The 26,928-nt window shown below is 56.4% G+C and overlaps 1 protein-coding gene across 1 annotated transcript; it reads right to left on the bottom strand.

The window, feature by feature from the left end:
* Nucleotides 1-8,215: 8,215 nt before the first annotated feature.
* EPPK1 (epiplakin 1) lies at nucleotides 8,216-26,686 on the bottom strand. Its single transcript, XM_050939806.1, has 5 exons — nucleotides 20,370-26,686; nucleotides 17,529-20,126; nucleotides 12,744-17,180; nucleotides 11,157-12,392; nucleotides 8,216-10,808 (listed from the first exon to the last, which is right to left on the bottom strand). Exons 1-5 carry the CDS (start codon nucleotides 26,684-26,686, stop codon nucleotides 8,216-8,218), a joined length of 17,181 nt encoding a protein of 5,726 aa, XP_050795763.1.
* Between the last annotated feature and the right edge of the window lie 242 nt (nucleotides 26,687-26,928).

The following is a 26,928-nucleotide window of genomic DNA, read 5'->3' as shown; positions in this document are numbered from 1 at the left end:
TGTGCACCAATCTCAGCATTCCTTGCACCAGGCCATGTCACCAGACCCCAATCCCAGCATTCCCTGTGCCAGGCCCCGCCCTGTGCACCAATCCCAGCATTCCTTGCACCAGGCCACATCACCAGACCCCAATCCCAGCATTCCCTGTGCCAGGCCCCGCCCTGTGCACCAATCCCAGCATTCCTTGCACCAGGCCACATCACCACACCCCAATCCCAGCATTCCCTGTGCCAGGCCCTGCCCTGTGCACCAATCCCAGCATTCCTTGCACCAGGCCACATCACCACACCCCAATCCCAGCATTCCCTGTGCCAGTCCCCGCCCTGTGCACCAATCCCAGCATTCCTTGCACCAGGCCACATCACCACACCCCCAATCCCCAGCATTCCCTGTGCCAGGCCCCGCCCTGTGCACCAATCCCAGCATTCTCTGTGTCAGGCCATGTCACCACACCCCAATCCCAGCATTCCCTGTGCCAGGCCCTGCCCTGTGCACCAATCCCAGCATTCCCTGTGCCAGGCCCCGCCCTGTGTAATCCCAGCATTTCCTGCGCCAGGCCCCGCCCTGTGCACCAATCCCAACATTCCCTGCGCCAGGCCCCGCCCTGTGTAATCCCAGCATTTCCTGCGCCAGGCCGCGCCCTGTGCACCAATCCCAGCATTCTCTGTGCCAGGCCATGTCACCACACCCCAATCCCAGCATTCCCTGCACCAGGCCCCGCCCTGTGCACCAATCCCAGCATTCCCTGTGCCGGGCCAGGTCACCGTTGTGACATGTGGCCTATGTAAATGAGATGAGAGATTTGGTAGAAAAGTGGGTGAGGAGCAAAGGCATTACAAGCTTTCAACAAACGTGTGATTTGGTTAGCCAGGAACAGTTCCTGAATATGTGCAGTGACGATGTAAACAGGACTTGGGGGACAAAACGGTGGGTGCAGTGGGTAAATTAGCTGGGCTTGCAGACTCTTTCAAGCAAGCACAACCTGCAATTAAACAGAAACTACTGGCAGAGGGGTACAGGGTTGGGGGAAAGCAGAATCACCATTTTACCCCTGGGAAAAAGGAGGCTGGACATTCACTTCCCCCTTCCCCGTCACTCATCCCAAGTCTCCTGTACAAATTGGAGCCCAAAATGCTGTTGTAAGTCCACTGAGCACCCAAGGAATAAATGTTCTTGGCCGAGTGGAAACAGGCACCAGGCAACACACGAAGCTGCTGTTTCTCAGAGCGCAAGGGTATCCCAGGCTATTGCCTCTTTCCGTGCAGGATTTGTACAGGTTGCTTCTACACAGCCAAGCAGTGAGCATGTGCATGCTGTTAAGCTTAATGGCAAAGTGCTCCAAGGTTTAAGAGACACTGGTGCAGAGGAGAGACCTGATCCAGGAGAAGGCTCTGTTACCAGGAAAAATGGCAGAATTAGAAGTGGTGGGAGGTTACAAAGTCCTTGCACCTTTAGCTAAGGTACACATGGACACTGGTGATCAGCAGGCTGAACTGACTGTTGCAGTGGTGGCACATAATTTTGCACCGTTTCTACTGGGGAATGATTTCTTTAATGTGGCAGAATCTGTCCCAGGGTTTGTTAGCACCAAGAAGGAATCTTGTGCTGAAAGCTCCAGAGGGAGGGTAAAATCACAAGTGCTGCTGGGGAAATAGAAGAGTGTCTTTTTAATTCCTCCGTAGCAGAAGGGATGGTCGGAACTAGTTCTTGTAGCCCCGGGGCTTAAGGCAAGTCCCTACGGGAGGGGCTGGATAAAGCCAGCTCCTGTCCTGTGATCATCTCCCTGGGGGAGGGGGATGTTCCACCTCATAACAGGGAGGTCTTCCCAGCTGCTGACTGCCAGAAAGTTGCAGGCCAGCCAGGGAAAGGTCCTGCCCTGGGGTGCACAGAAACATGTATCCAAGAGATGGAAGTTGGGATCCTGGTGACCGCTGCGGTGGGAACAGACCCCGAGAGCTCTGTAGCTGGGTGCCAGCCCAACCTGAGTTAAAGCAGGGGATTTTGCTGGCCAGTGAAGGATCTGTCATGGCTGGTAGCTGTGAGCCCACAGCTGGATCAGGGTCACCTTCCCTTTTGGAGGACACTGGAGTGTCTACTCCAGAGGGGAGCCCGGAGAGGGAAGTCCAGACGGAAGGGGAGGGGGGACAGAAGAGCCTGCCCACCTTTTGTAGGAAGGCTTTTCCCCAGGAGGTGGGTGAAGGATCTGCATCTGAAATGCCAGGCCCCTCACCTGTGGATCAAGTTTTAAAGAAAGACTGGGGGTCAGATCTCTTGGAAGGGAGAGTCCTCCCAGCTGACCTTTTGGGAACAGAGAATGGGGTGACCGAGGGGACCTTACCAATCCAAAGCACTCTATTAAAAGATGTTGTTCCTGCTACGCTTGTAAGAGATTAAACTTCAAGGCAGGAGGAGAAGGAAAGCTTTGCATTTGGGAAACTTTGCATGTGTTGCAGCAGGCTTGCGTGCCTGGCTCAACAAGGCAGGGTTCTGGAGTCCCAAGCTGGCAGGGAAAATGGGCTCAGAAGTAATTCCTGGACATCAGGTAACGGTCCCAAGGTGGTCTCTGAGACCGAACCCATCACACTGCCTGAGGCTGCTTCCTCCACTTGGCCTGGAACAGAGCTGCCTCCTCATCTTCAACCTTTCCTTAAAACCCTGCTCTCGTTCCTGGCTTGGCCTGGCAGGGCAGAGCTCTTTGGGGTGCACCCAGCAAGAACCAGACAACAAAGGGCAATGGGCATCCCTGGCATGCTCACGCCAGTGGCTGGGCACTCAGAGCTACAGTCTGCAGACAGGCAGGTGCCCAGCAATTCTGGGGGTTGCCCCCACCCCACGCAAGGGGGTGGTGCCCCAAGAGACGCCCCTGGGGGCCCCATGAGAGCCGTTGCCCGGCCAGTGCTGGGGAAGGGGAGGGGTACATGACCCCGCCCCCCACAAGTCTCCCTGGCAATCCTCCCTCAGTCAAGGGGAGGAGAGGAGAGAGCAGTCCCAGCAGCCAGTTAGAAGGCAGGACACAGCAGAAGGTGCTGGGACCATGGGAAAGAGGCTGTGGGCAGCTGTCCCCCTTCCCACCCAGTGCCTGGGGGGCAGGGTTGTAGCCAGCAGCGCAGCATGTCCAGCCCTGCACCAATCCTTCTTCCTTTTGGCTGCACCCGCCCTCCCATCCCAGCTTCTCTTTAACTCCTGCCCCAGGAGGGGGCCGCCCATCCCTCCTGCCCTCGCCCTGCCTGGTCCCTCCCGCTGCTGGCTGCCCGTCTCTCCCACCCCTACCCTGCTGGCACCAGGAGCGGGGGTTGCACATCCCGCCTGCCCCAACCTGTTTGTAACCCCAGCCCATGAGAGGGGATGGCCCATCCCTACCACTCCTGTCTGCTTGTCTCTCCCACCCCAACACACCAACCCACAGGAGGGGATGGCCTGTCCCTACCGCCCTGGCCCACCAGACATGGGCTCTTCCAATGATCCCCACGTAACCAATGTCTCAAAAGGGGTGGAAACCTCATCCTGGGACTTTGAGGGCCCCTGGCCCAGTTAATCCATCTGGCTTATCTCCAGTGGGTGCTGACTTTCCTAATGGTTGTATATAACAGGCCAAACTGGTCTGTTGTTACCTTGGGCAGCTGGGTGCACGGGACCCGGTTCACTAGGGGAGGGCAGAGTTTCGTGCCATACTCCAGAAGCAGAACCTGACCCCTCCAGCACTGTAGCACACCACGCCAGACCTCTTACCCTCCAGCCAGGAGAGAGCAACGCCTGGCACAGCACATTGGTTGTCAGTGGGTTACAGTAGCAGTGTGCAGGCATCGCTCTGTGAGTGCGTCTCGGTTTAACTTTCCCCCATTTTTTCTTTGGAGCCTGGGGAGTGTGTATGAAAACCATCGCCTCCCCTATGACCCACCCCCCGTCCATACTGGCAGATCTGCTGGGCCCATCTGGCCTGAACCCTGACTTGCCTCCCATGTAGATGCAGTGGGACAGTCCAGAGTTGGTCTCCTGCGTGTCTCGACTGCCTCGCAGTTGCTGATGCCTCTTTGAGTCACTCCCCAGGCTCTGCTGCTTGGACATGTTCCTGCCCTGCGGTGTCCCGGTGAGGAGCACGCGCTGCATTAGCCGGTGGCGGCTCGGGCTCGTGGCTCCTCTGTGCAGGCAGTGTCTCCCCTTGTCAAGCCAGGCCCCGCTGTGAGTTAGCACAGCCTCCCCCAGCCAGATGGGGGACCCCCGCTCACTGCTGCTTGCTAGTGAGGTGTGCACAGTGCGCTCTGCCTGTGCAAGGGGAAGCCAGTCTCAAAGTGCAATACATGGGGGTGCTGGGACCCCTCATCCAACTGCCTCCAGCTCCCCGCTCTGCCACAGCCCCCAGGGATGTCCACAATCCCACCCCCAAAGCCTGCCCTGGTGACACATCCCAATGGCCCACAGCAAACCTCCCCCCCTCCGGCCCTTGACACACTCCCCTTCTCACTGCCGTGCAGTCGGCTCCTGCTGGCACGTCCCCTTCTGACCTGAGCCGGGGGACAGATCCGCAGCAGCGTCCACAGGGGGGACTTCACCGCACACATGGCCACTGCTCAGCACAGCCAGCTCTGCCCCATATCCAGCTGCACAGTCTTTGCCCCCTGCGAAGGGACGTCGCCAGCTCCCTGTGGACACCCCACCACATACTCACACCTCTGACCTCACAAGGGGCTGTCAGCTCTGTGGGGCCAGGCCCCTCGGTGTCAGGCTGTGGGGCTGGTGTCTCTGTGGGCTCAGGCACCATGGCTTGGGGTGGGGGGGCGTCAGTCTGGGGGATCAAGCCCGTAGCTTGGGATGGGGGGTTCAGGCTGTGGGGCTATTGGCTTTGTGGGATCATGCCCCATGGCTGGGGGGGGCAGTCTGGGGGATCAGGCCCCATGGCTAGGGGTGGGGGGTTCAGACTGTGGGGTGGGGGCTCTGTAGGATCAGGCCCGTAGCTTGGGATGGGGGTTCATGCTGTGGGGCTGTCGGCTCTGTGGGAATCGGGCCCCATGGCTGGGGGTGGGAGCATCAGGCTGTGGGGTGGGGGCTTTGCGGGTTGATTTTGCTGGAGTTCCCCTAGCTCTCTGCCCTGTGAAAGATCGGTGAAATCGGGAAGTTGGCACCGGACCTAGAGCCCCAGGCCAAGCGGTTTCATGGCATGTTGTGATGGTACCAATTGCTGTGCAGTGCCATGTCCAGCCCTGGCACGCACCCTGGCTGGTGCTCTGGGCACACCATGGTGCGCGGGAGAATTGCACAGGTGTGGCAGTGCCCCAGGAGTCCCAGGGACGGTGCGAGGCCTTGGCACACAGCCTGGTCTATGGGAATAGGACAAAGAGCTGCTCTCCATGGGCTGTGCTTTCGAGGCCCCAGGAGCCAGGTGGGGTGTGCTTCCAGATCACCAGCAAGCCACCCATGTGTCCCCAGCCCGGCCCAGGGGTTTCAGAGAGACAGTGACAATGAACCTGCTCGGCAGGAGCCTGATTCCCATCAGCCCTCTCCCCCGCAGCCCAGGACCTGTCCAGGCGCTTCTGGCCAGGGCACTACGATTCCCAGCAGCCTCCTCCCCAGGGCGCTTTCCATTGCCCTGGTCAGGCAGGAGGAAGGACTTCGAGCCCAGAAGCACCTAGGCCTGTGGGCCACAGCAGCCACACCCTGGCTGGCCAGGAGCTGCAGAGAGGGTCTCCTGGGACGGTGCACAGAGCCATGCCTGGCATGGGTGGGGAGGCCGGCCATTACAGCTGGGGCAGGTCTGCCTGTAGGGCTCCATAATTCAGGTCGGGGGTGGGGGTGCAGTTGGGGGAACTGGTGCGGTACTCGCTGAGACACGAACTGAGCCTGGCCTGGAAACCACCAGCTCCTGCAGGCCTGAATAGACACAGGCCTGGAAAGGGCAGCCCAGACCCTAGACCTGAGAAGCCCTGAGTCTCCGTGGGACCAGCCTCAAACAGCCTCACTACGAACTGTGACTGTCTGTGCTTCTGCAGCCTTTCCCCTGCCTGCCAGCCTAGTACAAACCTTTTCCTCAGCCGTGGCTTTGAGTGGTTATTGGCACCCACCAGGGCTAGGACCTACAAGCCCGAGCTGCTGAAGTGCCTGCGGTGCTGTCTCTGAGTCCGGTTGCACCTGGCATGCTGCTGGCACCTTGGCGTTTGGTGTGCTCCAGCCCTGAGCAGCTGCAATAATTTCACATGTGGGCTCACTCAGGAGGAAAGCCTGGTAACCTCTTGCAGTTTAGGGGTCTCTGCACACAGGCTGTAAGGGTGTCTTCCTTCTGGGTTATCTCCATCCCCAGGGATGGGAGAAGTGCAGAGTTCCCAGCAATCTGGAGGGATGTTTCAAAGCTGTCAGGTTGCACGAGCTCAGGAATTGCGGCTTCCTGCAGATGGCACTGCCCTGCCACAGGCGAGGGCTGCAAAGGCTGGCCGGCCCTAATCCCAGCACAGACAGGTGTGGTTTAGCCTCCTGGGCTCCAGGACCTCCAGGTACCAGTCCTGATTTTTACACTGATGCTATGGGAGAGTCACCTCCGCTCTGTGCCTCGAGTCCTTATCCCTGGGATGGGGATAGGGATGGGGACAGGGAATGACCTGCCTCATGTGGAGGGAGGTAGTTAACCCTTGAAGTGCCTTCCATACTCCTAGTGCTGCACCCTGCTGCTGTCACTGGAACAGGGCAACTCTGGGCCTGTTCCCTGCTCCCCAGATCTCTCTGGGTTCCTCCACAGACAAGGCACAGCATTGGCTTCCGAGGGGCTCAGGGTCTGGAATAGGGAGAGCTGCCTCCCCTTCTGCTAAGATCTCTGCTCTCCCCCTGGCTCTGGGCTTGATCTGGATCTGAGCACTGGAGCTCTGCCCTTTATCCAGAGTCAGCTGTAGAAGTCCTGGGGTTGAATCCATTTTCCATAATACAGCTGCAGAGGCCGCTCTGGATGGGTTAATTAAGACAAAGATCCATTCTACTCTCGTCATCCTCTGCAGGTTTTGAAAGATTCCCTTTATTGAGTCAGGAGAGCTAGTCAGCGCCTGGGCACCCCTGTGACAAACCCCAGTGCAGGAAACATTTCTTCTGGGTGAATGCGGCATGGGCAGCACATGGACCTTGCCCCATGGAGGCCCCAAGCAGGCGTAGAACATTGGCAAAGCAAGCTCAGGAGTTGGAAGGAGCAGAGAAGCTGAGGCTGGGGTCAAGATGTCTGGAAATGCCCTGTCACAGGGGAAAGGCTCCTTTACTTCTGGCTGCTCCACTGAAAAGTGCATGTTGCAAACCCAAGTTTGAATAAACAAACTCTTATAAAAAAATGCCTCGTGATTCCTCAGCTCCTGGCTAGATTCCACAGACCTCAGCTCAAGGGCAGCTGTCAGGCGGGAAGAGGACTTTGAAAACAACATACTACTGTGTTTGTGAGTGAGTCTAGTGCTTGTAACGGGAGGGACACAATATTCTAGCTACAGACTCACATAGGATTGGATTGCTCACGGAGGATTGCACCTGGAGAAACTAAATCTAATCGACTAGACTAGTTCAGGCCAATGCTGTGCACCCCTCTGCCGCTCAACTCTGCCAATGCACCACACTCCCCCAAGTCCCCATGGTCTTCCAGTTCTGGCTTCCACCCAGCTCTGCTGCTACTGCTGAACGCAGATCCACAGTCTCCCCCAGCTACTCCAGTCCAGGGCTAGCCCACCCATGGCTCAGCTCCTACACCTCAACTCTCACCTGCATAAACTTTGGAGTTCCAGTTCTACAACTATCCTGAGCAGAAACTGTAAAGAGAAGACCCAGCCACTTCCTCCCTTACCCTAGCGTACGCTGAGCGCTTTTCCTTCCCACAGCAGTGACAATGCATTGTTTGGTCCAGGAGCATCACAGGGATTGCACGTTATCCTGAGATGCCCTAAAGTTATTCTATACGATTCCCGCATGATCCAGAGCACTGTACAAATCAGGGACCCAATATCCCGGACAACCTGGGAGACAAATAACACGATATTCCACAGCAAGCAGCAAGGGGACAGATCTGGGTAAAACGGGGTGATAATAAAGAGAAGAATCACTAAGACTTTTGCCCTGCAAAGCATACTGGGAACTTCACCACACTATCAGATGGACAGAATTCCAGTGCTCACAGAGAGAGAATGAGAGGAGACAAACGGGTGAAAAGTGCTATTTGCAAAACAAAACGAAACTGGGATCAGAGTGATAAATTGAAATATAATTAGTCCATCGCCACCTTCAGCAAACAGAGCCCTGTACCCGGATCTCGGACACATCTGCTGAGGAGCTGCATGTAGGTGAGGTTCTCGTGTGTGTTGGGGTCGAAGAAGCCCTTGGTGTCGTCGCTGGGGTCAGAGAGGATCCGGTTCATCTCTTCGTCGAAGTAGCCCCGCTTGTAAGCCACCTCCACGGGGAGGCGGTGACTGTGCACGGGGTCGATGATGCCGCCGGTGGCGATCTGGGCCTCCAGCAGGCGGATGCCGTGGTCTTTGACTATCAGGTCTCTCTTCATGGCCTGGAAGAGGGAGATCTTGTTGCCCGTGTAGGGGTCAGTGTATCCGGTCACTGCTCTCTCTGCAGAGAGCAGCTTCTCGTGAATCTCACGGCCCACCAGGCCGGCGGAGACGGCTTCATCGACGGACAGCTTCTCGTTCTTCAGCGGGTCAGTGATAAAGCCGCTGGCAGCCTGCGCCTCCAGCAGCACCAGCGCGGTGCCCGGCCTCAGAATCCCCTTCCCCATGGCCTGGTAGATGCTCATCTTCTCTGTCTTGGACGGGTCCGTCTTGGACGGCACAAGGACTCCGGCGATGCAGCTAGTTCCTTCGAGGTATCTCTTTACGGACTCCATTTCCGTGATCTCCTGCACCGTCTTGGTGCCCTGGGTGAGTTCAGTCAGCGTGTTCTGGTCAATAATGTCAGAGCTGAACAGCTCTGAGGCAGTCACCTGCCTCCTGAGGCCTGAGAACTTCACTTTGCTGCTTCTCTCTTCTGTCTCCTCAGCCATGGTGGTGAGGATTCTGACCAGCTCCTCCAGAGTCACCGTCCCTGCTCGGTACTGCTCCAGGAGCTCCTGCCTTTTCTCTTCCGAGAGGTATTTGGAGAAGAGAAGTTCCCACACGGAGACCTTTCGCCCTTGGAACTCGCCGACCGATACATCGACGGTCGCGAGCCGGAGAGTCTTTTCCGCTTGTTGGTCCTGTGGCGAAGGGGCGCTGGCAGCTCTCCCGGATGGTCTCTCCTCTCGGCAGGAGCCTTCCACGCCTCCGGGCTGTTTGCCGCTCTTTTCCTCTGTCTCGGTGATGATGGTGGTGATGACGGTTATCATTTCTTGAATGCTTAGCGTCCCTGCTTTGTACTTCTTTAGAAGCTCTTGTCTTTTCTCTTCAGGGACGTATTTGGAGAAGAGCAGATCCCACACAGAGACCTTTCGCCCTTCGAACTCGCCCCCCGGGCCGTCGACTGTCGTAGTCTTCAAGGCCTTCTCCCGTTTTTCATCTCTCTGCGCACGGGCAGCCTCGGCGTTCTGTGACGTTGCCCGTTGCGTGCTCGGACTTTTCACGTGCCCGGGCTCTCTGCTGCTCTTTTGCTCGGCCTCGGTGATGAGGGTGGTGATGATGGTTGTCATTTCCTGAATGGTTAGCGTCCCCGCTTTGTACTTCTTCAGAAGCTCCTGCCTTTTTTGGTCAGGGACGTATCTGGAGAAGAGAAGCTCCCACACGGTCACGTTCTGCCCCTGGAAGAGTCCCACGCTGACGGTGGCAGGGGCAGACTGTAAGGAGATTCGTGTTTTTTCATCTAGCTGGAAGAGCACGGAGCCTTTGTGCATCAGCTGAAGCATCAGCAGCCCCGTGTCTGGGTCTGGGACGCATCTGCTGAGGAGCTGCATGTAGGTGAGGTTCTCGTGCGTGTTGGGGTCGAAGAAGCCCTTGGTGTCGTCGCTGGGGTCAGAGAGGATCCGGTTCATCTCTTCGTCGAAGTAGCCCCGCTTGTAAGCCACCTCCACGGGGAGGCGGTGACTGTGCACGGGGTCGATGATGCCGCCGGTGGCGATCTGGGCCTCCAGCAGGCGGATGCCGTGGTCTTTGACTATCAGGTCTCTCTTCATGGCCTGGAAGAGGGAGATCTTGTTGCCCGTGTAGGGGTCAGTGTATCCGGTCACTGCTCTCTCTGCAGAGAGCAGCTTCTCGTGAATCTCACGGCCCACCAGGCCGGCGGAGACGGCTTCATCGACGGACAGCTTCTCGTTCTTCAGCGGGTCAGTGATAAAGCCGCTGGCAGCCTGCGCCTCCAGCAGCACCAGCGCGGTGCCCGGCCTCAGAATCCCCTTCCCCATGGCCTGGTAGATGCTCATCTTCTCTGTCTTGGACGGGTCCGTCTTGGACGGCACAAGGACTCCGGCGATGCAGCTAGTTCCTTCGAGGTATCTCTTTACGGACTCCATTTCCGTGATCTCCTGCACCGTCTTGGTGCCCTGGGTGAGTTCAGTCAGCGTGTTCTGGTCAATAATGTCAGAGCTGAACAGCTCTGAGGCAGTCACCTGCCTCCTGAGGCCTGAGAACTTCACTTTGCTGCTTCTCTCTTCTGTCTCCTCAACCATGGTGGTGAGGATTCTGACCAGCTCCTCCAGAGTCACCGTCCCTGCTCGGTACTGCTCCAGGAGCTCCTGCCTTTTCTCTTCCGAGAGGTATTTGGAGAAGAGAAGTTCCCACACGGAGACCTTTCGCCCTTGGAACTCGCCGACCGATACATCGACGGTCGCTAGCCGGAGAGTCTTTTCCGCTTGTTGGTCCTGTGGCGAAGGGGCGCTGGCAGCTCTCCCGGATGGTCTCTCCTCTCGGCAGGAGCCTTCCACGCCTCCGGGCTGTTTGCCGCTCTTTTCCTCTGTCTCGGTGATGATGGTGGTGATGACGGTTATCATTTCTTGAATGGTTAGCGTCCCTGCTTTGTACTTCTTTAGAAGCTCTTGTCTTTTCTCTTCAGGGACGTATTTGGAGAAGAGCAGATCCCACACAGAGACCTTTCGCCCTTCGAACTCGCCCCCCGGGCCGTCGACTGTCGTAGTCTTCAAGGCCTTCTCCCGTTTTTCATCTCTCTGCGCACGGGCAGCCTCGGCGTTCTGTGACGTTGCCCGTTGCGTGCTCGGACTTTTCACGTGCCCGGGCTCTCTGCTGCTCTTTTGCTCGGCCTCGGTGATGAGGGTGGTGATGATGGTTGTCATTTCCTGAATGGTTAGCGTCCCCGCTTTGTACTTCTTCAGAAGCTCCTGCCTTTTTTGGTCAGGGACGTATCTGGAGAAGAGAAGCTCCCACACGGTCACGTTCTGCCCCTGGAAGAGTCCCACGCTGACGGTGGCAGGGGCAGACTGTAAGGAGATTCGTGTTTTTTCATCTAGCTGGAAGAGCACGGAGCCTTTGTGCATCAGCTGAAGCATCAGCAGCCCCGTGTCTGGGTCTGGGACGCATCTGCTGAGGAGCTGCATGTAGGTGAGGTTCTCGTGCGTGTTGGGGTCGAAGAAGCCCTTGGTGTCGTCGCTGGGGTCAGAGAGGATCCGGTTCATCTCTTCGTCGAAGTAGCCCCGCTTGTAAGCCACCTCCACGGGGAGGCGGTGACTGTGCATGGGGTCGATGATGCCGCCGGTGGCGATCTGGGCCTCCAGCAGGCGGATGCCGTGGTCTTTGACTATCAGGTCTCTCTTCATGGCCTGGAAGAGGGAGATCTTGTTGCCCGTGTAGGGGTCAGTGTATCCGGTCACTGCTCTCTCTGCAGAGAGCAGCTTCTCGTAAATCTCACGGCCCACCAGACCGGCGGAGACGGCTTCATCGACGGACAGCTTCTCGTTCTTCAGCGGGTCAGTGATAAAGCCGCTGGCAGCCTGCGCCTCCAGCAGCACCAGCGCGGTGCCCGGCCTCAGAATCCCCTTCCCCATGGCCTGGTAGATGCTCATCTTCTCTGTCTTGGACGGGTCCGTTTTGGACGGCACAAGGACTCCGGCGATGCAGCTAGTTCCTTCGAGGTATCTCTTTACGGACTCCATTTCCGTGATCTCCTGCACCGTCTTGGTGCCCTGGGTGAGTTCAGTCAGCGTGTTCTGGTCAATAATGTCAGAGCTGAACAGCTCTGAGGCAGTCACCTGCCTCCTGAGGCCTGAGAACTTCACTTTGCTGCTTCTCTCTTCTGTCTCCTCAACCATGGTGGTGAGGATTCTGACCAGCTCCTCCAGAGTCACCGTCCCTGCTCGGTACTGCTCCAGGAGCTCCTGCCTTTTCTCTTCCGAGAGGTATTTGGAGAAGAGAAGTTCCCACACGGAGACCTTTCGCCCTTGGAACTCGCCGACCGATACATCGACGGTCGCGAGCCGGAGAGTCTTTTCCGCTTGTTGGTCCTGTGGCGAACGGGCGCTGGCAGCTCTCCCGGATGGTCTCTCCTCTCGGCAGGAGCCTTCCATGCCTCCGGGCTGTTTGCCGCTCTTTTCCTCTGTCTCGGTGATGATGGTGGTGATGACGGTTATCATTTCTTGAATGGTTAGCGTCCCTGCTTTGTATTTCTTTAGAAGCTCTTGTCTTTTCTCTTCAGGGACGTATTTGGAGAAGAGCAGATCCCACACAGAGACCTTTCGCCCTTCGAACTCGCCCCCCGGGCCGTCGACTGTCGTAGTCTTCAAGGCCTTCTCCCGTTTTTCATCTCTCTGCGCACGGGCAGCCTCGGCGTTCTGTGACGTTGCCCGTTGCGTGCTCGGACTTTTCACGTGCCCGGGCTCTCTGCTGCTCTTTTGCTCGGCCTCGGTGATGAGGGTGGTGATGATGGTTGTCATTTCCTGAATGGTTAGCGTCCCCGCTTTGTACTTCTTCAGAAGCTCCTGCCTTTTTTGGTCAGGGACGTATCTGGAGAAGAGAAGCTCCCACACGGTCACGTTCTGCCCCTGGAAGAGTCCCACGCTGACGGTGGCAGGGGCAGACTGTAAGGAGATTCGTGTTTTTTCATCTAGCTGGAAGAGCACGGAGCCTTTGTGCATCAGCTGAAGCATCAGCAGCCCCGTGTCTGGGTCTGGGACGCATCTGCTGAGGAGCTGCATGTAGGTGAGGTTCTCGTGCGTGTTGGGGTCGAAGAAGCCCTTGGTGTCGTCGCTGGGGTCAGAGAGGATCCGGTTCATCTCTTCGTCGAAGTAGCCCCGCTTGTAAGCCACCTCCACGGGGAGGCGGTGACTGTGCACGGGGTCGATGATGCCGCCGGTGGCGATCTGGGCCTCCAGCAGGCGGATGCCGTGGTCTTTGACTATCAGGTCTCTCTTCATGGCCTGGAAGAGGGAGATCTTGTTGCCCGTGTAGGGGTCAGTGTATCCGGTCACTGCTCTCTCTGCAGAGAGCAGCTTCTCGTGAATCTCACAGCCCACCAGGCCGGCGGAGACGGCTTCATCGACGGACAGCTTCTCGTTCTTCAGCGGGTCAGTGATAAAGCCGCTGGCAGCCTGCGCCTCCAGCAGCACCAGCGCGGTGCCCGGCCTCAGAATCCCCTTCCCCATGGCCTGGTAGATGCTCATCTTCTCTGTCTTGGACGGGTCCGTCTTGGACGGCACAAGGACTCCGGCGATGCAGCTAGTTCCTTCGAGGTATCTCTTTACGGACTCCATTTCCGTGATCTCCTGCACCGTCTTGGTGCCCTGGGTGAGTTCAGTCAGCGTGTTCTGGTCAATAATGTCAGAGCTGAACAGCTCTGAGGCAGTCACCTGCCTCCTGAGGCCTGAGAACTTCACTTTGCTGCTTCTCTCTTCTGTCTCCTCAACCATGGTGGTGAGGATTCTGACCAGCTCCTCCAGAGTCACCGTCCCTGCTCGGTACTGCTCCAGGAGCTCCTGCCTTTTCTCTTCCGAGAGGTATTTGGAGAAGAGAAGTTCCCACACGGAGACCTTTCGCCCTTGGAACTCGCCGACCGATACATCGACGGTCGCGAGCCGGAGAGTCTTTTCCGCTTGTTGGTCCTGTGGCGAACGGGCGCTGGCAGCTCTCCCGGATGGTCTCTCCTCTCGGCAGGAGCCTTCCATGCCTCCGGGCTGTTTGCCGCTCTTTTCCTCTGTCTCGGTGATGATGGTGGTGATGACGGTTATCATTTCTTGAATGGTTAGCGTCCCTGCTTTGTATTTCTTTAGAAGCTCTTGTCTTTTCTCTTCAGGGACGTATTTGGAGAAGAGCAGATCCCACACAGAGACCTTTCGCCCTTCGAACTCGCCCCCCGGGCCGTCGACTGTCGTAGTCTTCAAGGCCTTCTCCCGTTTTTCATCTCTCTGCGCACGGGCAGCCTCGGCGTTCTGTGACGTTGCCCGTTGCGTGCTCGGACTTTTCACGTGCCCGGGCTCTCTGCTGCTCTTTTGCTCGGCCTCGGTGATGAGGGTGGTGATGATGGTTGTCATTTCCTGAATGGTTAGCGTCCCCGCTTTGTACTTCTTCAGAAGCTCCTGCCTTTTTTGGTCAGGGACGTATCTGGAGAAGAGAAGCTCCCACACGGTCACGTTCTGCCCCTGGAAGAGTCCCACGCTGACGGTGGCAGGGGCAGACTGTAAGGAGATTCGTGTTTTTTCATCTAGCTGGAAGAGCACGGAGCCTTTGTGCATCAGCTGAAGCATCAGCAGCCCCGTGTCTGGGTCTGGGACGCATCTGCTGAGGAGCTGCATGTAGGTGAGGTTCTCGTGCGTGTTGGGGTCGAAGAAGCCCTTGGTGTCGTCGCTGGGGTCAGAGAGGATCCGGTTCATCTCTTCGTCGAAGTAGCCCCGCTTGTAAGCCACCTCCACGGGGAGGCGGTGACTGTGCACGGGGTCGATGATGCCGCCGGTGGCGATCTGGGCCTCCAGCAGGCGGATGCCGTGGTCTTTGACTATCAGGTCTCTCTTCATGGCCTGGAAGAGGGAGATCTTGTTGCCCGTGTAGGGGTCAGTGTATCCGGTCACTGCTCTCTCTGCAGAGAGCAGCTTCTCGTGAATCTCACGGCCCACCAGGCCGGCGGAGACGGCTTCATCGACGGACAGCTTCTCGTTCTTCAGCGGGTCAGTGATAAAGCCGCTGGCAGCCTGCGCCTCCAGCAGCACCAGCGCGGTGCCCGGCCTCAGAATCCCCTTCCCCATGGCCTGGTAGATGCTCATCTTCTCTGTCTTGGACGGGTCCGTCTTGGACGGCACAAGGACTCCGGCGATGCAGCTAGTTCCTTCGAGGTATCTCTTTACGGACTCCATTTCCGTGATCTCCTGCACCGTCTTGGTGCCCTGGGTGAGTTCAGTCAGCGTGTTCTGGTCAATAATGTCAGAGCTGAACAGCTCTGAGGCAGTCACCTGCCTCCTGAGGCCTGAGAACTTCACTTTGCTGCTTCTCTCTTCTGTCTCCTCAACCATGGTGGTGAGGATTCTGACCAGCTCCTCCAGAGTCACCGTCCCTGCTCGGTACTGCTCCAGGAGCTCCTGCCTTTTCTCTTCCGAGAGGTATTTGGAGAAGAGAAGTTCCCACACGGAGACCTTTCGCCCTTGGAACTCGCCGACCGATACATCGACGGTCGCGAGCCGGAGAGTCTTTTCCGCTTGTTGGTCCTGTGGCGAAGGGGCGCTGGCAGCTCTCCCGGATGGTCTCTCCTCTCGGCAGGAGCCTTCCACGCCTCCGGGCTGTTTGCCGCTCTTTTCCTCTGTCTCGGTGATGATGGTGGTGATGACGGTTATCATTTCTTGAATGGTTAGCGTCCCTGCTTTGTACTTCTTTAGAAGCTCTTGTCTTTTCTCTTCAGGGACGTATTTGGAGAAGAGCAGATCCCACACAGAGACCTTTCGCCCTTCGAACTCGCCCCCCGGGCCGTCGACTGTCATAGTCTTCAAGGCCTTCTCCCGTTTTTTATCTCTCTGCGCACGGGCAGCCTCGGCGTTCTGTGACGTTGCCCGTTGCGTGCTCGGACTTTTCACGTGCCCGGGCTCTCTGCTGCTCTTTTGCTCGGCCTCGGTGATGAGGGTGGTGATGATGGTTGTCATTTCCTGAATGGTTAGCGTCCCCGCTTTGTACTTCTTCAGAAGCTCCTGCCTTTTTTGGTCAGGGACGTATCTGGAGAAGAGAAGCTCCCACACGGTCACGTTCTGCCCCTGGAAGAGTCCCACGCTGACGGTGGCAGGGGCAGACTGTAAGGAGATTCGTGTTTTTTCATCTAGCTGGAAGAGCACGGAGCCTTTGTGCATGAGCTGAAGCATCAGCAGCCCCGTGTCTGGGTCTGGGACGCATCTGCTGAGGAGCTGCATGTAGGTGAGGTTCTCGTGCGTGTTGGGGTCGAAGAAGACCTTGGTGTCGTCGCTGGGGTCAGAGAGGATCCGGTTCATCTCTTCGTCGAAGTAGCCCCGCTTGTAAGCCACCTCCACGGGGAGGCGGTGACTGTGCACGGGGTCGATGATGCCGCCGGTGGCGATCTGGGCCTCCAGCAGGCGGATGCCGTGGTCTTTGACTATCAGGTCTCTCTTCATGGCCTGGAAGAGGGAGATCTTGTTGCCCGTGTAGGGGTCAGTGTATCCGGTCACTGCTCTCTCTGCAGAGAGCAGCTTCTCGTAAATCTCACGGCCCACCAGGCCGGCGGAGACGGCTTCATCGACGGACAGCTTCTCGTTCTTCAGCGGGTCAGTGATAAAGCCGCTGGCAGCCTGCGCCTCCAGCAGTACCAGCGCGGTGCCCGGCCTCAGAATCCCCTTCCCCATGGCCTGGTAGATGCTCATCTTCTCTGTCTTGGACGGGTCCGTCTTGGACGGCACAAGGACTCCGGCGATGCAGCTAGTTCCTTCGAGGTATCTCTTTACGGACTCCATTTCCGTGATCTCCTGCACCGTCTTGGTGCCCTGGGTGAGTTCAGTCAGCGTGTTCTGGTCAATAATGTCAGAGCTGAACAGCTCTGAGGCAGTCACCTGCCTCCTGAGGCCTGAGAACTTCACTTTGCTGCTTCTCTCTTCTGTCTCCTCAGCCATGGTGGTGAGGATTCTGACCAGCTCCTCCAGAGTCACCGTCCCTGCTCGGTACTGCTCCAGGAGCTCCTGCCTTTTCTCTTCCGAGAGGTATTTGGAGAAGAGAAGTTCCCACACGGAGACCTTTCGTCCTTGGAACTCGCCGACCGATACATCGACGGTCGCGAGCCGGAGAGTCTTTTCCGCTTGTTGGTCCTGTGGCGAAGGGGCGCTGGCAGCTCTCCCGGATGGTCTCTCCTCTCGGCAGGAGCCTTCCACGCCTCCGGGCTGTTTGCCGCTCTTTTCCTCTGTCTCGGTGATGATGGTGGTGATGACGGTTATCATTTCTTGAATGGTTAGCGTCCCTGCTTTGTACTTCTTTAGAAGCTCTTGTCTTTTCTCTTCAGGGACGTATTTGGAGAAGAGCAGATCCCACACAGAGACCTTTCGCCCTTCGAACTCGCCCCCCGGGCCGTCGACTGTCGTAGTCTTCAAGGCCTTCTCCCATTTTTCATCTCTCTGCGCACGGGCAGCCTCGGCGTTCTGTGACGTTGCCCGTTGCGTGCTCGGACTTTTCACGTGCCCGGGCTCTCTGCTGCTCTTTTGCTCGGCCTCGGTGATGAGGGTGGTGATGATGGTTGTCATTTCCTGAATGGTTAGCGTCCCCGCTTTGTACTTCTTCAGAAGCTCCTGCCTTTTTTGGTCAGGGACGTATCTGGAGAAGAGAAGCTCCCACACGGTCACGTTCTGCCCCTGGAAGAGTCCCACGCTGACGGTGGCAGGGGCAGACTGTAAGGAGATTCGTGTTTTTTCATCTAGCTGGAAGAGCACGGAGCCTTTGTGCATCAGCTGAAGCATCAGCAGCCCCGTGTCTGGGTCTGGGACGCATCTGCTGAGGAGCTGCATGTAGGTGAGGTTCTCGTGCGTGTTGGGGTCGAAGAAGCCCTTGGTGTCGTCGCTGGGGTCAGAGAGGATCCGGTTCATCTCTTCGTCGAAGTAGCCCCGCTTGTAAGCCACCTCCACGGGGAGGCGGTGACTGTGCACGGGGTCGATGATGCCGCCGGTGGCGATCTGGGCCTCCAGCAGGCGGATGCCGTGGTCTTTGACTATCAGGTCTCTCTTCATGGCCTGGAAGAGGGAGATCTTGTTGCCCGTGTAGGGGTCAGTGTATCCGGTCACTGCTCTCTCTGCAGAGAGCAGCTTCTCGTGAATCTCACGGCCCACCAGGCCGGCGGAGACGGCTTCATCGACGGACAGCTTCTCGTTCTTCAGCGGGTCAGTGATAAAGCCGCTGGCAGCCTGCGCCTCCAGCAGCACCAGCGCGGTGCCCGGCCTCAGAATCCCCTTCCCCATGGCCTGGTAGATGCTCATCTTCTCTGTCTTGGACGGGTCCGTCTTGGACGGCACAAGGACTCCGGCGATGCAGCTAGTTCCTTCGAGGTATCTCTTTACGGACTCCATTTCCGTGATCTCCTGCACCGTCTTGGTGCCCTGGGTGAGTTCAGTCAGCGTGTTCTGGTCAATAATGTCAGAGCTGAACAGCTCTGAGGCAGTCACCTGCCTCCTGAGGCCTGAGAACTTCACTTTGCTGCTTCTCTCTTCTGTCTCCTCAACCATGGTGGTGAGGATTCTGACCAGCTCCTCCAGAGTCACCGTCCCTGCTCGGTACTGCTCCAGGAGCTCCTGCCTTTTCTCTTCCGAGAGGTATTTGGAGAAGAGAAGTTCCCACACGGAGACCTTTCGCCCTTGGAACTCGCCGACCGATACATCGACGGTCGCGAGCCGGAGAGTCTTTTCCGCTTGTTGGTCCTGTGGCGAAGGGGCGCTGGCAGCTCTCCCGGATGGTCTCTCCTCTCGGCAGGAGCCTTCCACGCCTCCGGGCTGTTTGCCGCTCTTTTCCTCTGTCTCGGTGATGATGGTGGTGATGACGGTTATCATTTCTTGAATGGTTAGCGTCCCTGCTTTGTACTTCTTTAGAAGCTCTTGTCTTTTCTCTTCAGGGACGTATTTGGAGAAGAGCAGATCCCACACAGAGACCTTTCGCCCTTCGAACTCGCCCCCCGGGCCGTCGACTGTCATAGTCTTCAAGGCCTTCTCCCGTTTTTTATCTCTCTGCGCACGGGCAGCCTCGGCGTTCTGTGACGTTGCCCGTTGCGTGCTCGGACTTTTCACGTGCCCGGGCTCTCTGCTGCTCTTTTGCTCGGCCTCGGTGATGAGGGTGGTGATGATGGTTGTCATTTCCTGAATGGTTAGCGTCCCCGCTTTGTACTTCTTCAGAAGCTCCTGCCTTTTTTGGTCAGGGACGTATCTGGAGAAGAGAAGCTCCCACACGGTCACGTTCTGCCCCTGGAAGAGTCCCACGCTGACGGTGGCAGGGGCAGACTGTAAGGAGATTCGTGTTTTTTCATCTAGCTGGAAGAGCACGGAGCCTTTGTGCATGAGCTGAAGCATCAGCAGCCCCGTGTCTGGGTCTGGGACGCATCTGCTGAGGAGCTGCATGTAGGTGAGGTTCTCGTGCGTGTTGGGGTCGAAGAAGACCTTGGTGTCGTCGCTGGGGTCAGAGAGGATCCGGTTCATCTCTTCGTCGAAGTAGCCCCGCTTGTAAGCCACCTCCACGGGGAGGCGGTGACTGTGCACGGGGTCGATGATGCCGCCGGTGGCGATCTGGGCCTCCAGCAGGCGGATGCCGTGGTCTTTGACTATCAGGTCTCTCTTCATGGCCTGGAAGAGGGAGATCTTGTTGCCCGTGTAGGGGTCAGTGTATCCGGTCACTGCTCTCTCTGCAGAGAGCAGCTTCTCGTGAATCTCACAGCCCACCAGGCCGGCGGAGACGGCTTCATCGACGGACAGCTTCTCGTTCTTCAGCGGGTCAGTGATAAAGCCGCTGGCAGCCTGCGCCTCCAGCAGCACCAGCGCGGTGCCCGGCCTCAGAATCCCCTTCCCCATGGCCTGGTAGATGCTCATCTTCTCTGTCTTGGACGGGTCCGTCTTGGACGGCACAAGGACTCCGGCGATGCAGCTAGTTCCTTCGAGGTATCTCTTTACAGAATCCATCTTTGCTATATCTTGTGCAGTCTGTTTTCCTTCCTCTAGCTTCACCATTGTGTCTTTGTTTATTATCTGTGCATTGAATAGTTCTGATGCAGTGATTTGTTGTCTTAATCCGTGGAACCATATATCTTTTCTGCTCTTCTCTTTTTCATATATAATGGTTAAGATTTTATCAGTGATCTTTTGTAGGATAGCTGTGGAGGCTTTTTTGTATTGTTTTACTAATTCGTTCCTTTGTTCCTCACTGATATAGTCAGAGCAGAGGAGTTCCCACAGAGATGGAGCATGTCCTTTGTATTTCCCTACCGGTACTTGAACCATGGTTAATAACATTGTATTTTTTGTTTGCTCATCAATGTAGAAATAGTCTTCCTTCTTTTCTGTTATCTGGAGCAGGCAGAGTCCTGTGTCTGGGTCTTTGCTACATCTCTGCAGGAGCTGGGCATAACTGAGTTTTTCTTGCGTGTTAGGATCCATAAATCTTTTGCTGCCATGTTGTGGATCAGAAAGAAGAAGAAATGTGTCATCGTCCAAATAACCCCGCTTGTAAGCCACCTCCACGGGGAGGCGGTGACTGTGCACGGGGTCGATGATGCCGCCGGTGGCGATCTGGGCCTCCAGCAGGTGGATGCCGTGGTCTTTGACTATCAGGTCTCTCTTCATGGCCTGGAAGAGGGAGATCTTGTTGCCCGTGTAGGGGTCAGTGTATCCGGTCACTGCTCTCTCTGCAGAGAGCAGCTTCTCGTGAATCTCACGGCCCACCAGGCCGGCGGAGACGGCTTCATCGACGGACAGCTTCTCGTTCTTCAGCGGGTCAATGATAAAGCCGCTGGCAGCCTGTGCCTCCAGCAGCACCAGCGCTGATTCTGGTGTTAGGAGACCCCTCTCTAGGGCGTGGTAGATGCTCATCTTCTTTTTCTTGGCTGACAGCAGAACTCCAGCAATGCTGCCAGTTCCTTCCAGATACCTCTTGATAGAGTCCATTTGTGTCAGTTTATGGACTGTGAGAGTTCCTTTCTGCAGATTGTCCAGTGTTGTCTTGTCAATGATCTCAGCGTTGAATAACTCTGACACAGACACATGTCCTCTGAGTCCTTTAACCTTAAGGGCTTGGGTTCTGAGTTCCATTTCCTCAATGATGGTGTTGATAACTGTGATGAGCTGTTCTATTGTCAGGGTTTCACATTTATATTGCTTCACTAGTTCTTTTCTTTTTTGTTCTGAGATGTACTGAGAGCAGAGCAGGTCCCAGAGGGACACAGTTTGGCCTTTGAACTTCCCAACTTGCATTTTAATGGGTTTTGAGCGGAAAAATTGTTTCATTGACTCATCGATATAGAAGTATGTCCCTCCATGCTTTACTATTTGGAGCATGTACAGCCCAGTCTCAGGGTCTTGCACACATCTCTCCAGGAGTTGTATGTAGGTGAGGTTCTCGTGCGTGTTGGGGTCGAAGAAGCCCTTGGTGTCGTCGCTGGGGTCAGAGAGGATCTGGTTCATCTCTTCGTCGAAGTAGCCCCGCTTGTAAGCCACCTCCACAGGGAGGCGGTGACTATGCACGGGGTCGATGATGCCGCCAGTGGCGATTTGGGCCTCCAGCAGGCGGATGCCGTGGCTCTTGAGGATTAGCCCCTGGTTCATGGCTTCGAAGAGGGAGATTTGGCCTTTTGTGCAGGGGTCAGTGTATCCGGTCACTGCTCTCTCTGCTGACAACAGCTTCTCATAGACCTGTTGTCCAATGAGCCCAGCAGCGAGTGCCTCCTCCACTGACAGCCTCTTGTTCTTCACCGGGTCAATAACAAACCCAGTGGCAGCCTGCGCCTCCAGCAACACCAGCGCGGTGCCCGGCCTCAGCATTCCTCTCATCATAGCCTGGTAGATGCTCATCTTCTCATTGGCTGGCTGTACTAGCACTCCAGCTATGAAGTTACCCCCCTCCAGGTATCTCCGGACGGAGTCCATCTCTGTGACTTCTTTGACAGTTTTCTGTCCCTGCTTGAGTTCATCCAGGGTTTTCTTGTCTATCAGCTGAGACTGGAAGAGGTCGCTGGCAGACACCTGCTTCCGCAGGCCCTTGAACGTGAACTTCTTGCCTTGCTTCTCAGTTTCTTCAATGATTGTGGTAACAGTGGTGATGATTTCTTGCAGGGCCACAGCATTCTCCTGTTTGTATAGTTCCACCAGCTCTCTCTGCTTGCAGTCTGTGATGTACTCAGAGTTGAGAAGGTCCCAGACTGAAACTGTCTGCCCTTTGAACCGTCCTACTGCGACACAGACTGTCACAGATTTCAGCACCTCCATGGTTTGTTTGTCCACATAGAATGCTGCAGTTTGAGACAGAGGTAGTAGCCAGAGGCCTGTCCCAGCATCAGGGACACACCTGTCTTTCAGCTGCTGGTAGGTCAAGTTTTCCTTTGTGTTTGGATCAAAGAAGACTTTGGAGTTGGCAGTGGGCTGGGATAGGGCCTGATTCATTTCTTCATCATAAAAGCCATGCATGTAGGCAGCAGGAAGAGGAAGATGATGATGGTGGATGGGATCGATGACCCCTCCTGTAGCCAGTTGGGCCTCTATTAAGCGAACACCATCACTCATGGGAATGAGGCCTTTCCTGATTGCTTGACAGACTGAGATTGAGTTCCCCGTGTATGGGTCTGTGTAACCGGTCACTGCTCTCTCTGCTAGAAGCAGCTTCTCCATGAGTTCCTCACCGACAATGCCTGCTTTGATTGCCTCCTCCACACCAAGTTTCTGGTTTGTTACTGGGTCTATAACAGCTCCTGTAGCTGCTTGAGCCTCTAGCAACAATACCCCTGTCCCTGGCAGGAGGAGATTGTTTTTCATTGCTTGGTAAATGCTCATCCTCTTCTTGGAGGCCTGTATGAAAATCCCAGCAATGCTCCCCGTACCCTGTAAGTATCTCTTCACACTCTCCATCTTGCCTACTTCTCTGGCTGTTCGTGTTCCCTGAGCCAGATCCTCAAACATCTTCTCGGTAATGATGCCAGCATCAAGCAGCCAGACTGCAGGCACACTGCCCCTGAGGCCTTCGAAGGTGATGTGGGTATGGGCTTTCATCTCTATTTCCTCAACAAGCTTCAGGACAAGAGTGACCAGCTGCCAGATAGACACGTCCTCAGACCGGTACTTCTCCACAAAGTCATTTCTCTGCTCCTCAGTGAAGTAGCCAGAGTGGATCAGCTCCCAGAGGGAGACCCCTTTCTCCTTCACCATGGTCTCCTTGAATAGCTGCTGGATCTGCTCATCTGTGCGGACAGGCACCACTGTCTGTGGCAAAGGCAGCAAGTGGAGGCCAGAGTTTTTGTCCTTCTGGCAGCGTGCGATGAGCTGAGCATAGGTCACAGGCTCCTTGGTGTTGGGGACGCAGTAGACCCTGGTATTGTCAGAGGCACTAGAGAGGGTTTTGCTCATGTCCTCATCCAAGAAGCCTCGTTTCTGGGCAAATTCCACAGGGACATAGTGGCCATGGTGGGGGTCAATGATGCCTCCTGTGGCAATTTGGGCTTCCATGAGCTGAATAGCCTGTTTGTCGGTGATGAGGCCCTTCTTCATGGCTTGGAAGAGGGAGATCTTTTCCCCAGTGAAAGGGTCTTTATAGCCCATTACGGCTCCTTCCGCGTGCTGCAGTTTCTCATGGAGTTCTGGCCCGATAACCCCTTCCCTTACAGCTTCATTAACGCACAGCTTCTGGTTGTTCACTGGGTCAATGATGAAACCAGTAGCAGCCTGGGCCTCGAGCAGTGGGAGAGCCACCCCTGGCATCACAATCTTCTGCTTCATGGCTTCATAGATGCTCATTCTCTGGTTTGATGGCTGGAGCACAATCCCCCCGATGCTGCCAGAGCCATAGAGGTATTTACGGACAGAATCCATGCGCAGGACGTCCTCCGGGCTCACGACTCCCTCCAGCACCTTCTCAAACAGGGCCTTGTCTATGATGCCAGTTTCTAGCAGGTGGTAGGCCGTGACACTGCCTCTCATGGCTGGGAATTTGATGGGGGCCCATTTTTTCATCTCTTCCTCCAACATGAGTCTGATCTGCTCCAGAGTGAGCTTCCGCAGCTGGTAGTGATTAAATATCTCCCGCCGCTTTCCCTCACTGAAATACTCAGAGTTCAATAGGTCCCACACAGAGACCCTTTCTCCTCGGAACCTCCCGTACTTCACGAGGAGCCAGGTGCTCCTGAAGGCTTCTTTGGTGGTGTCATCGATGAACTGGCGCTTCTTGCTGTTCAGAGGCAGGAGGCAGAGCCCGGTGGAGGGCTCTGTGATGCACTTCTCCTTCAGCTGCAAGTACGTGAGGTTCTCGTGCGTGTTGGGGTCGAAGAAGCCCTTGGTGTCGTCGCTGGGGTCAGAGAGGATCAGGTTCATCTTCTTGTCGAAGTAGCCCCGCTTGTAAGCCACCTCCACAGGGATTCGGTGGCTGTGAATGGGGTCGATGATGCCGCCGGTGGCGATCTGGGCCTCCAGCAGGCGGATGCCGTGGTCTTTGACTATCAGGTCTCTCTTCATGGCCTGGAAGAGGGAGATCTTGTTGCCAGTGTAGGGGTCTTTGTAGCCAGTGACTGCTTTCTCTGCTGCCAGCAGCTTGTTGTAAATATCTGGGCCGATGATGTTGGCTCGTAGAGCCTCCTCCACAGAATATTTCTTGTTAGCAGCTGGGTCGATGATGAATCCAGTGGCAGCCTGTGCCTCGAGGAGGATGAGGGACGTCCCTGGCATTAGAAGGCCTTTCCTCTTTGCCTGGTAGATGCTGATTTTCTCCTGGGACTCGGGCAACAGCAGCCCACTGATACTGCCTGTCCCTTCCAGGTAATTCCTGACTGTGTCCAGGCCGACAACTTCTCTGGCTGATGTCTCCCCTTGGCTCAGCTTCTCAAACAAATCCCTGTTGATGATTTCAGCACTCAGGAGCTGGCTAGGGGTCACCTTGTGCCTTAGGCCTTCAAAGGTGATATTGGCAGTGGAAGCCATTTGCTGAACAGCAGTGCTGACGGTTTTAGCCAGTTCCTGCATGGAGAGAGTCGCGGTGCGGCACTGCTGGGTAAGTGTGGCCCTTTGCGCACTTGTGAAGTAGTCTGAGAAGAGGAGTTTCCAGAGCGACACCGACTTCCCCTTGAATTTGCCACAGGCCACAGGTACTGTTGTGTTTTCCAAAGCCATTCGGGTCCTGTGGTCAATGAAGGACTGCACACCCCGAGGCCCTTCCCCATCATCTCCGAAGAGTGGCAGCAGGCGGAGACCGGTTTCTGGGTCAGTGACGCACCTCTCCAATAACTCTGCGTACATCAGGGTCTCCTTCGTGTTGGGGTCGAAGAACCCTTTGATGTCATGGGTGGGATGGAAGAGGAGCCGTTTCATGTCTTCATCAAGGTAGCCCCGTTGGCAGGCCATCTCCACTGGGACACGGTGATTGTGGACTGGATCAATGAGGCCACCAGTGGCCAGCTGGGCCTCCAGTAGGTAAGTCCCCTGGTCCCTGGCAACGAGCCCCTTACTCATGGCTTGAAACAGAGAGAGCAGCTCCCCAGTGCAGGGGTCTCGGTACCCAGTGGCGGCTCTCTCAGCGGATGACAGCTTCTCATAGAGCTCCGGCCCAACCACACCAGCCTTGACAGCATCATCAACGGAGAGTCTCTGGGTCTTGGTGGGCTCGGTCAGGCAGGCGGTGGCAGCCTGGGCCTGCAGGAGGGCCAGTGCTGTGCCTGGCATGAGGAGGTGCTCTGTCAGTGCCTGGTACAGACTCTTCCTCTCACCGGTAGGTAGTACAGCAACACCTGCAATGCTTCCTGTGCCCTCCAGGTACTGCTGAACATGGTCCATCTCTGCTACCTCCTGGACGGAGACCTGGCCTTCCTGCAGGGCCCTGAACGTTTCCATGTCGATGATGCTGGAGCTGAGCAGCTCACTGCTGCTTACTCTCCCTCTCAGCCCCGGGAAGGTGATTTTCAGAGGCAAAAGGAGGAGCCCTGTGGTCGGATCGATGATGCACCGTTTCTTAAGCTCCTGATAGGTGACCCTCTCGCTGGTGTTTGGGTCAAGAAACCCTCTGGCAGCAGCAGAGCTGGGGTCAGAGAGGAGCTGGCTCATCTCGTCACCAAAGTGTTCCTGTTCGTAGATAACCTCCATGGGGATGCGGTGGCTGGTGGCTGGATCCACAAGGCCCCCTGTGGCGATCTGGACCTCCAGCAGACGGGCACCCCGCTCCCGTCCGAGCAGCTCTTTTTGGATGGCTTGATAGAGCGAGATCTTCTCATCCGTGTAGGGGTCTGTGAAGCCAGCTGCTGCTCTCTCTGCAGACAGCAGCTTTTCTTTCAGCTCCAGGCCTACCAGCCCGAGTCTCACAGCCTCTGCCACGGAGAGCCGCTTGTTCCCCACTGGGTCAATGAGGAAGCCTGTGGCTGCCTGAGCCTCCAGAAGAGCAAGTGCTGGCTCAGACATCAGGAAGTGCTCTCTGGTGGCATCATAAAAACTCATTGTCTTCTTGGAAGCCTCCACATACACCCCAGCAATGGTCCCAGTCCCTGGCTGGGGCTCTCTGACACTGTGTGGCTCCACATAAGTCTGTCCCTGCTTGCCAGGCTGCATGACCTGATGGAAGTGACTTCCTCCTGGGATGTCTTCTGGGTGAGCTGTGAGGGTGGCATGTCCATTCACTCCCTGCTCGTGCGCCATGCCGGCTGCCCTACTGCGCTCTGCTCTGCTCCGGTGGGGCCTTGCTCACCTCCTGGGGCAGCACCTGCGTCTCTGCGAAGAGAAAAGAGGCTCCATAAGACATGGTACATGAGGACAAGAGAAGCATCTCTGCAGACACAATGCCAGGAACTGGACTAGAGGCAGGGAGCGGAGCCAGTGCAGGCCCCTTGGCTGGGGGCATCCAGGCAACAGTGAGAGTGAGGTGAAAAATGCCAGAGGCA

This window comes from Gopherus flavomarginatus, chromosome 2, assembly GCF_025201925.1.
Source record: "Gopherus flavomarginatus isolate rGopFla2 chromosome 2, rGopFla2.mat.asm, whole genome shotgun sequence".
NCBI lineage: Eukaryota > Metazoa > Chordata > Testudines > Testudinidae > Gopherus > Gopherus flavomarginatus.
The sequence above is the reverse complement of the archived record's forward strand: the minus strand, read 5'-3'. Positions and strand labels throughout refer to the sequence as shown.

What these genes read in the sequence shown, in the direction of transcription:
- EPPK1 (XM_050939806.1), bottom strand. Translation starts at nt 26,686, where the DNA reads ATGGCGCACGAGCAGGGAGTGAATGGACATGCCACCCTCACAGCTCAC. An exon ending in TGCCTGCTCCAGATAACAGA is followed by an intron (nt 20,127 to 20,369) that starts AAAGAAGGAAGA and finishes AAAAGAGAAGAG; the next exon opens with CAGAAAAGATATATGGTTCC. An exon ending in GAGCAAAAGAGCAGCAGAGA is followed by an intron (nt 17,181 to 17,528) that starts GCCCGGGCACGT and finishes ACCATCCGGGAG; the next exon opens with AGCTGCCAGCGCCCCTTCGC.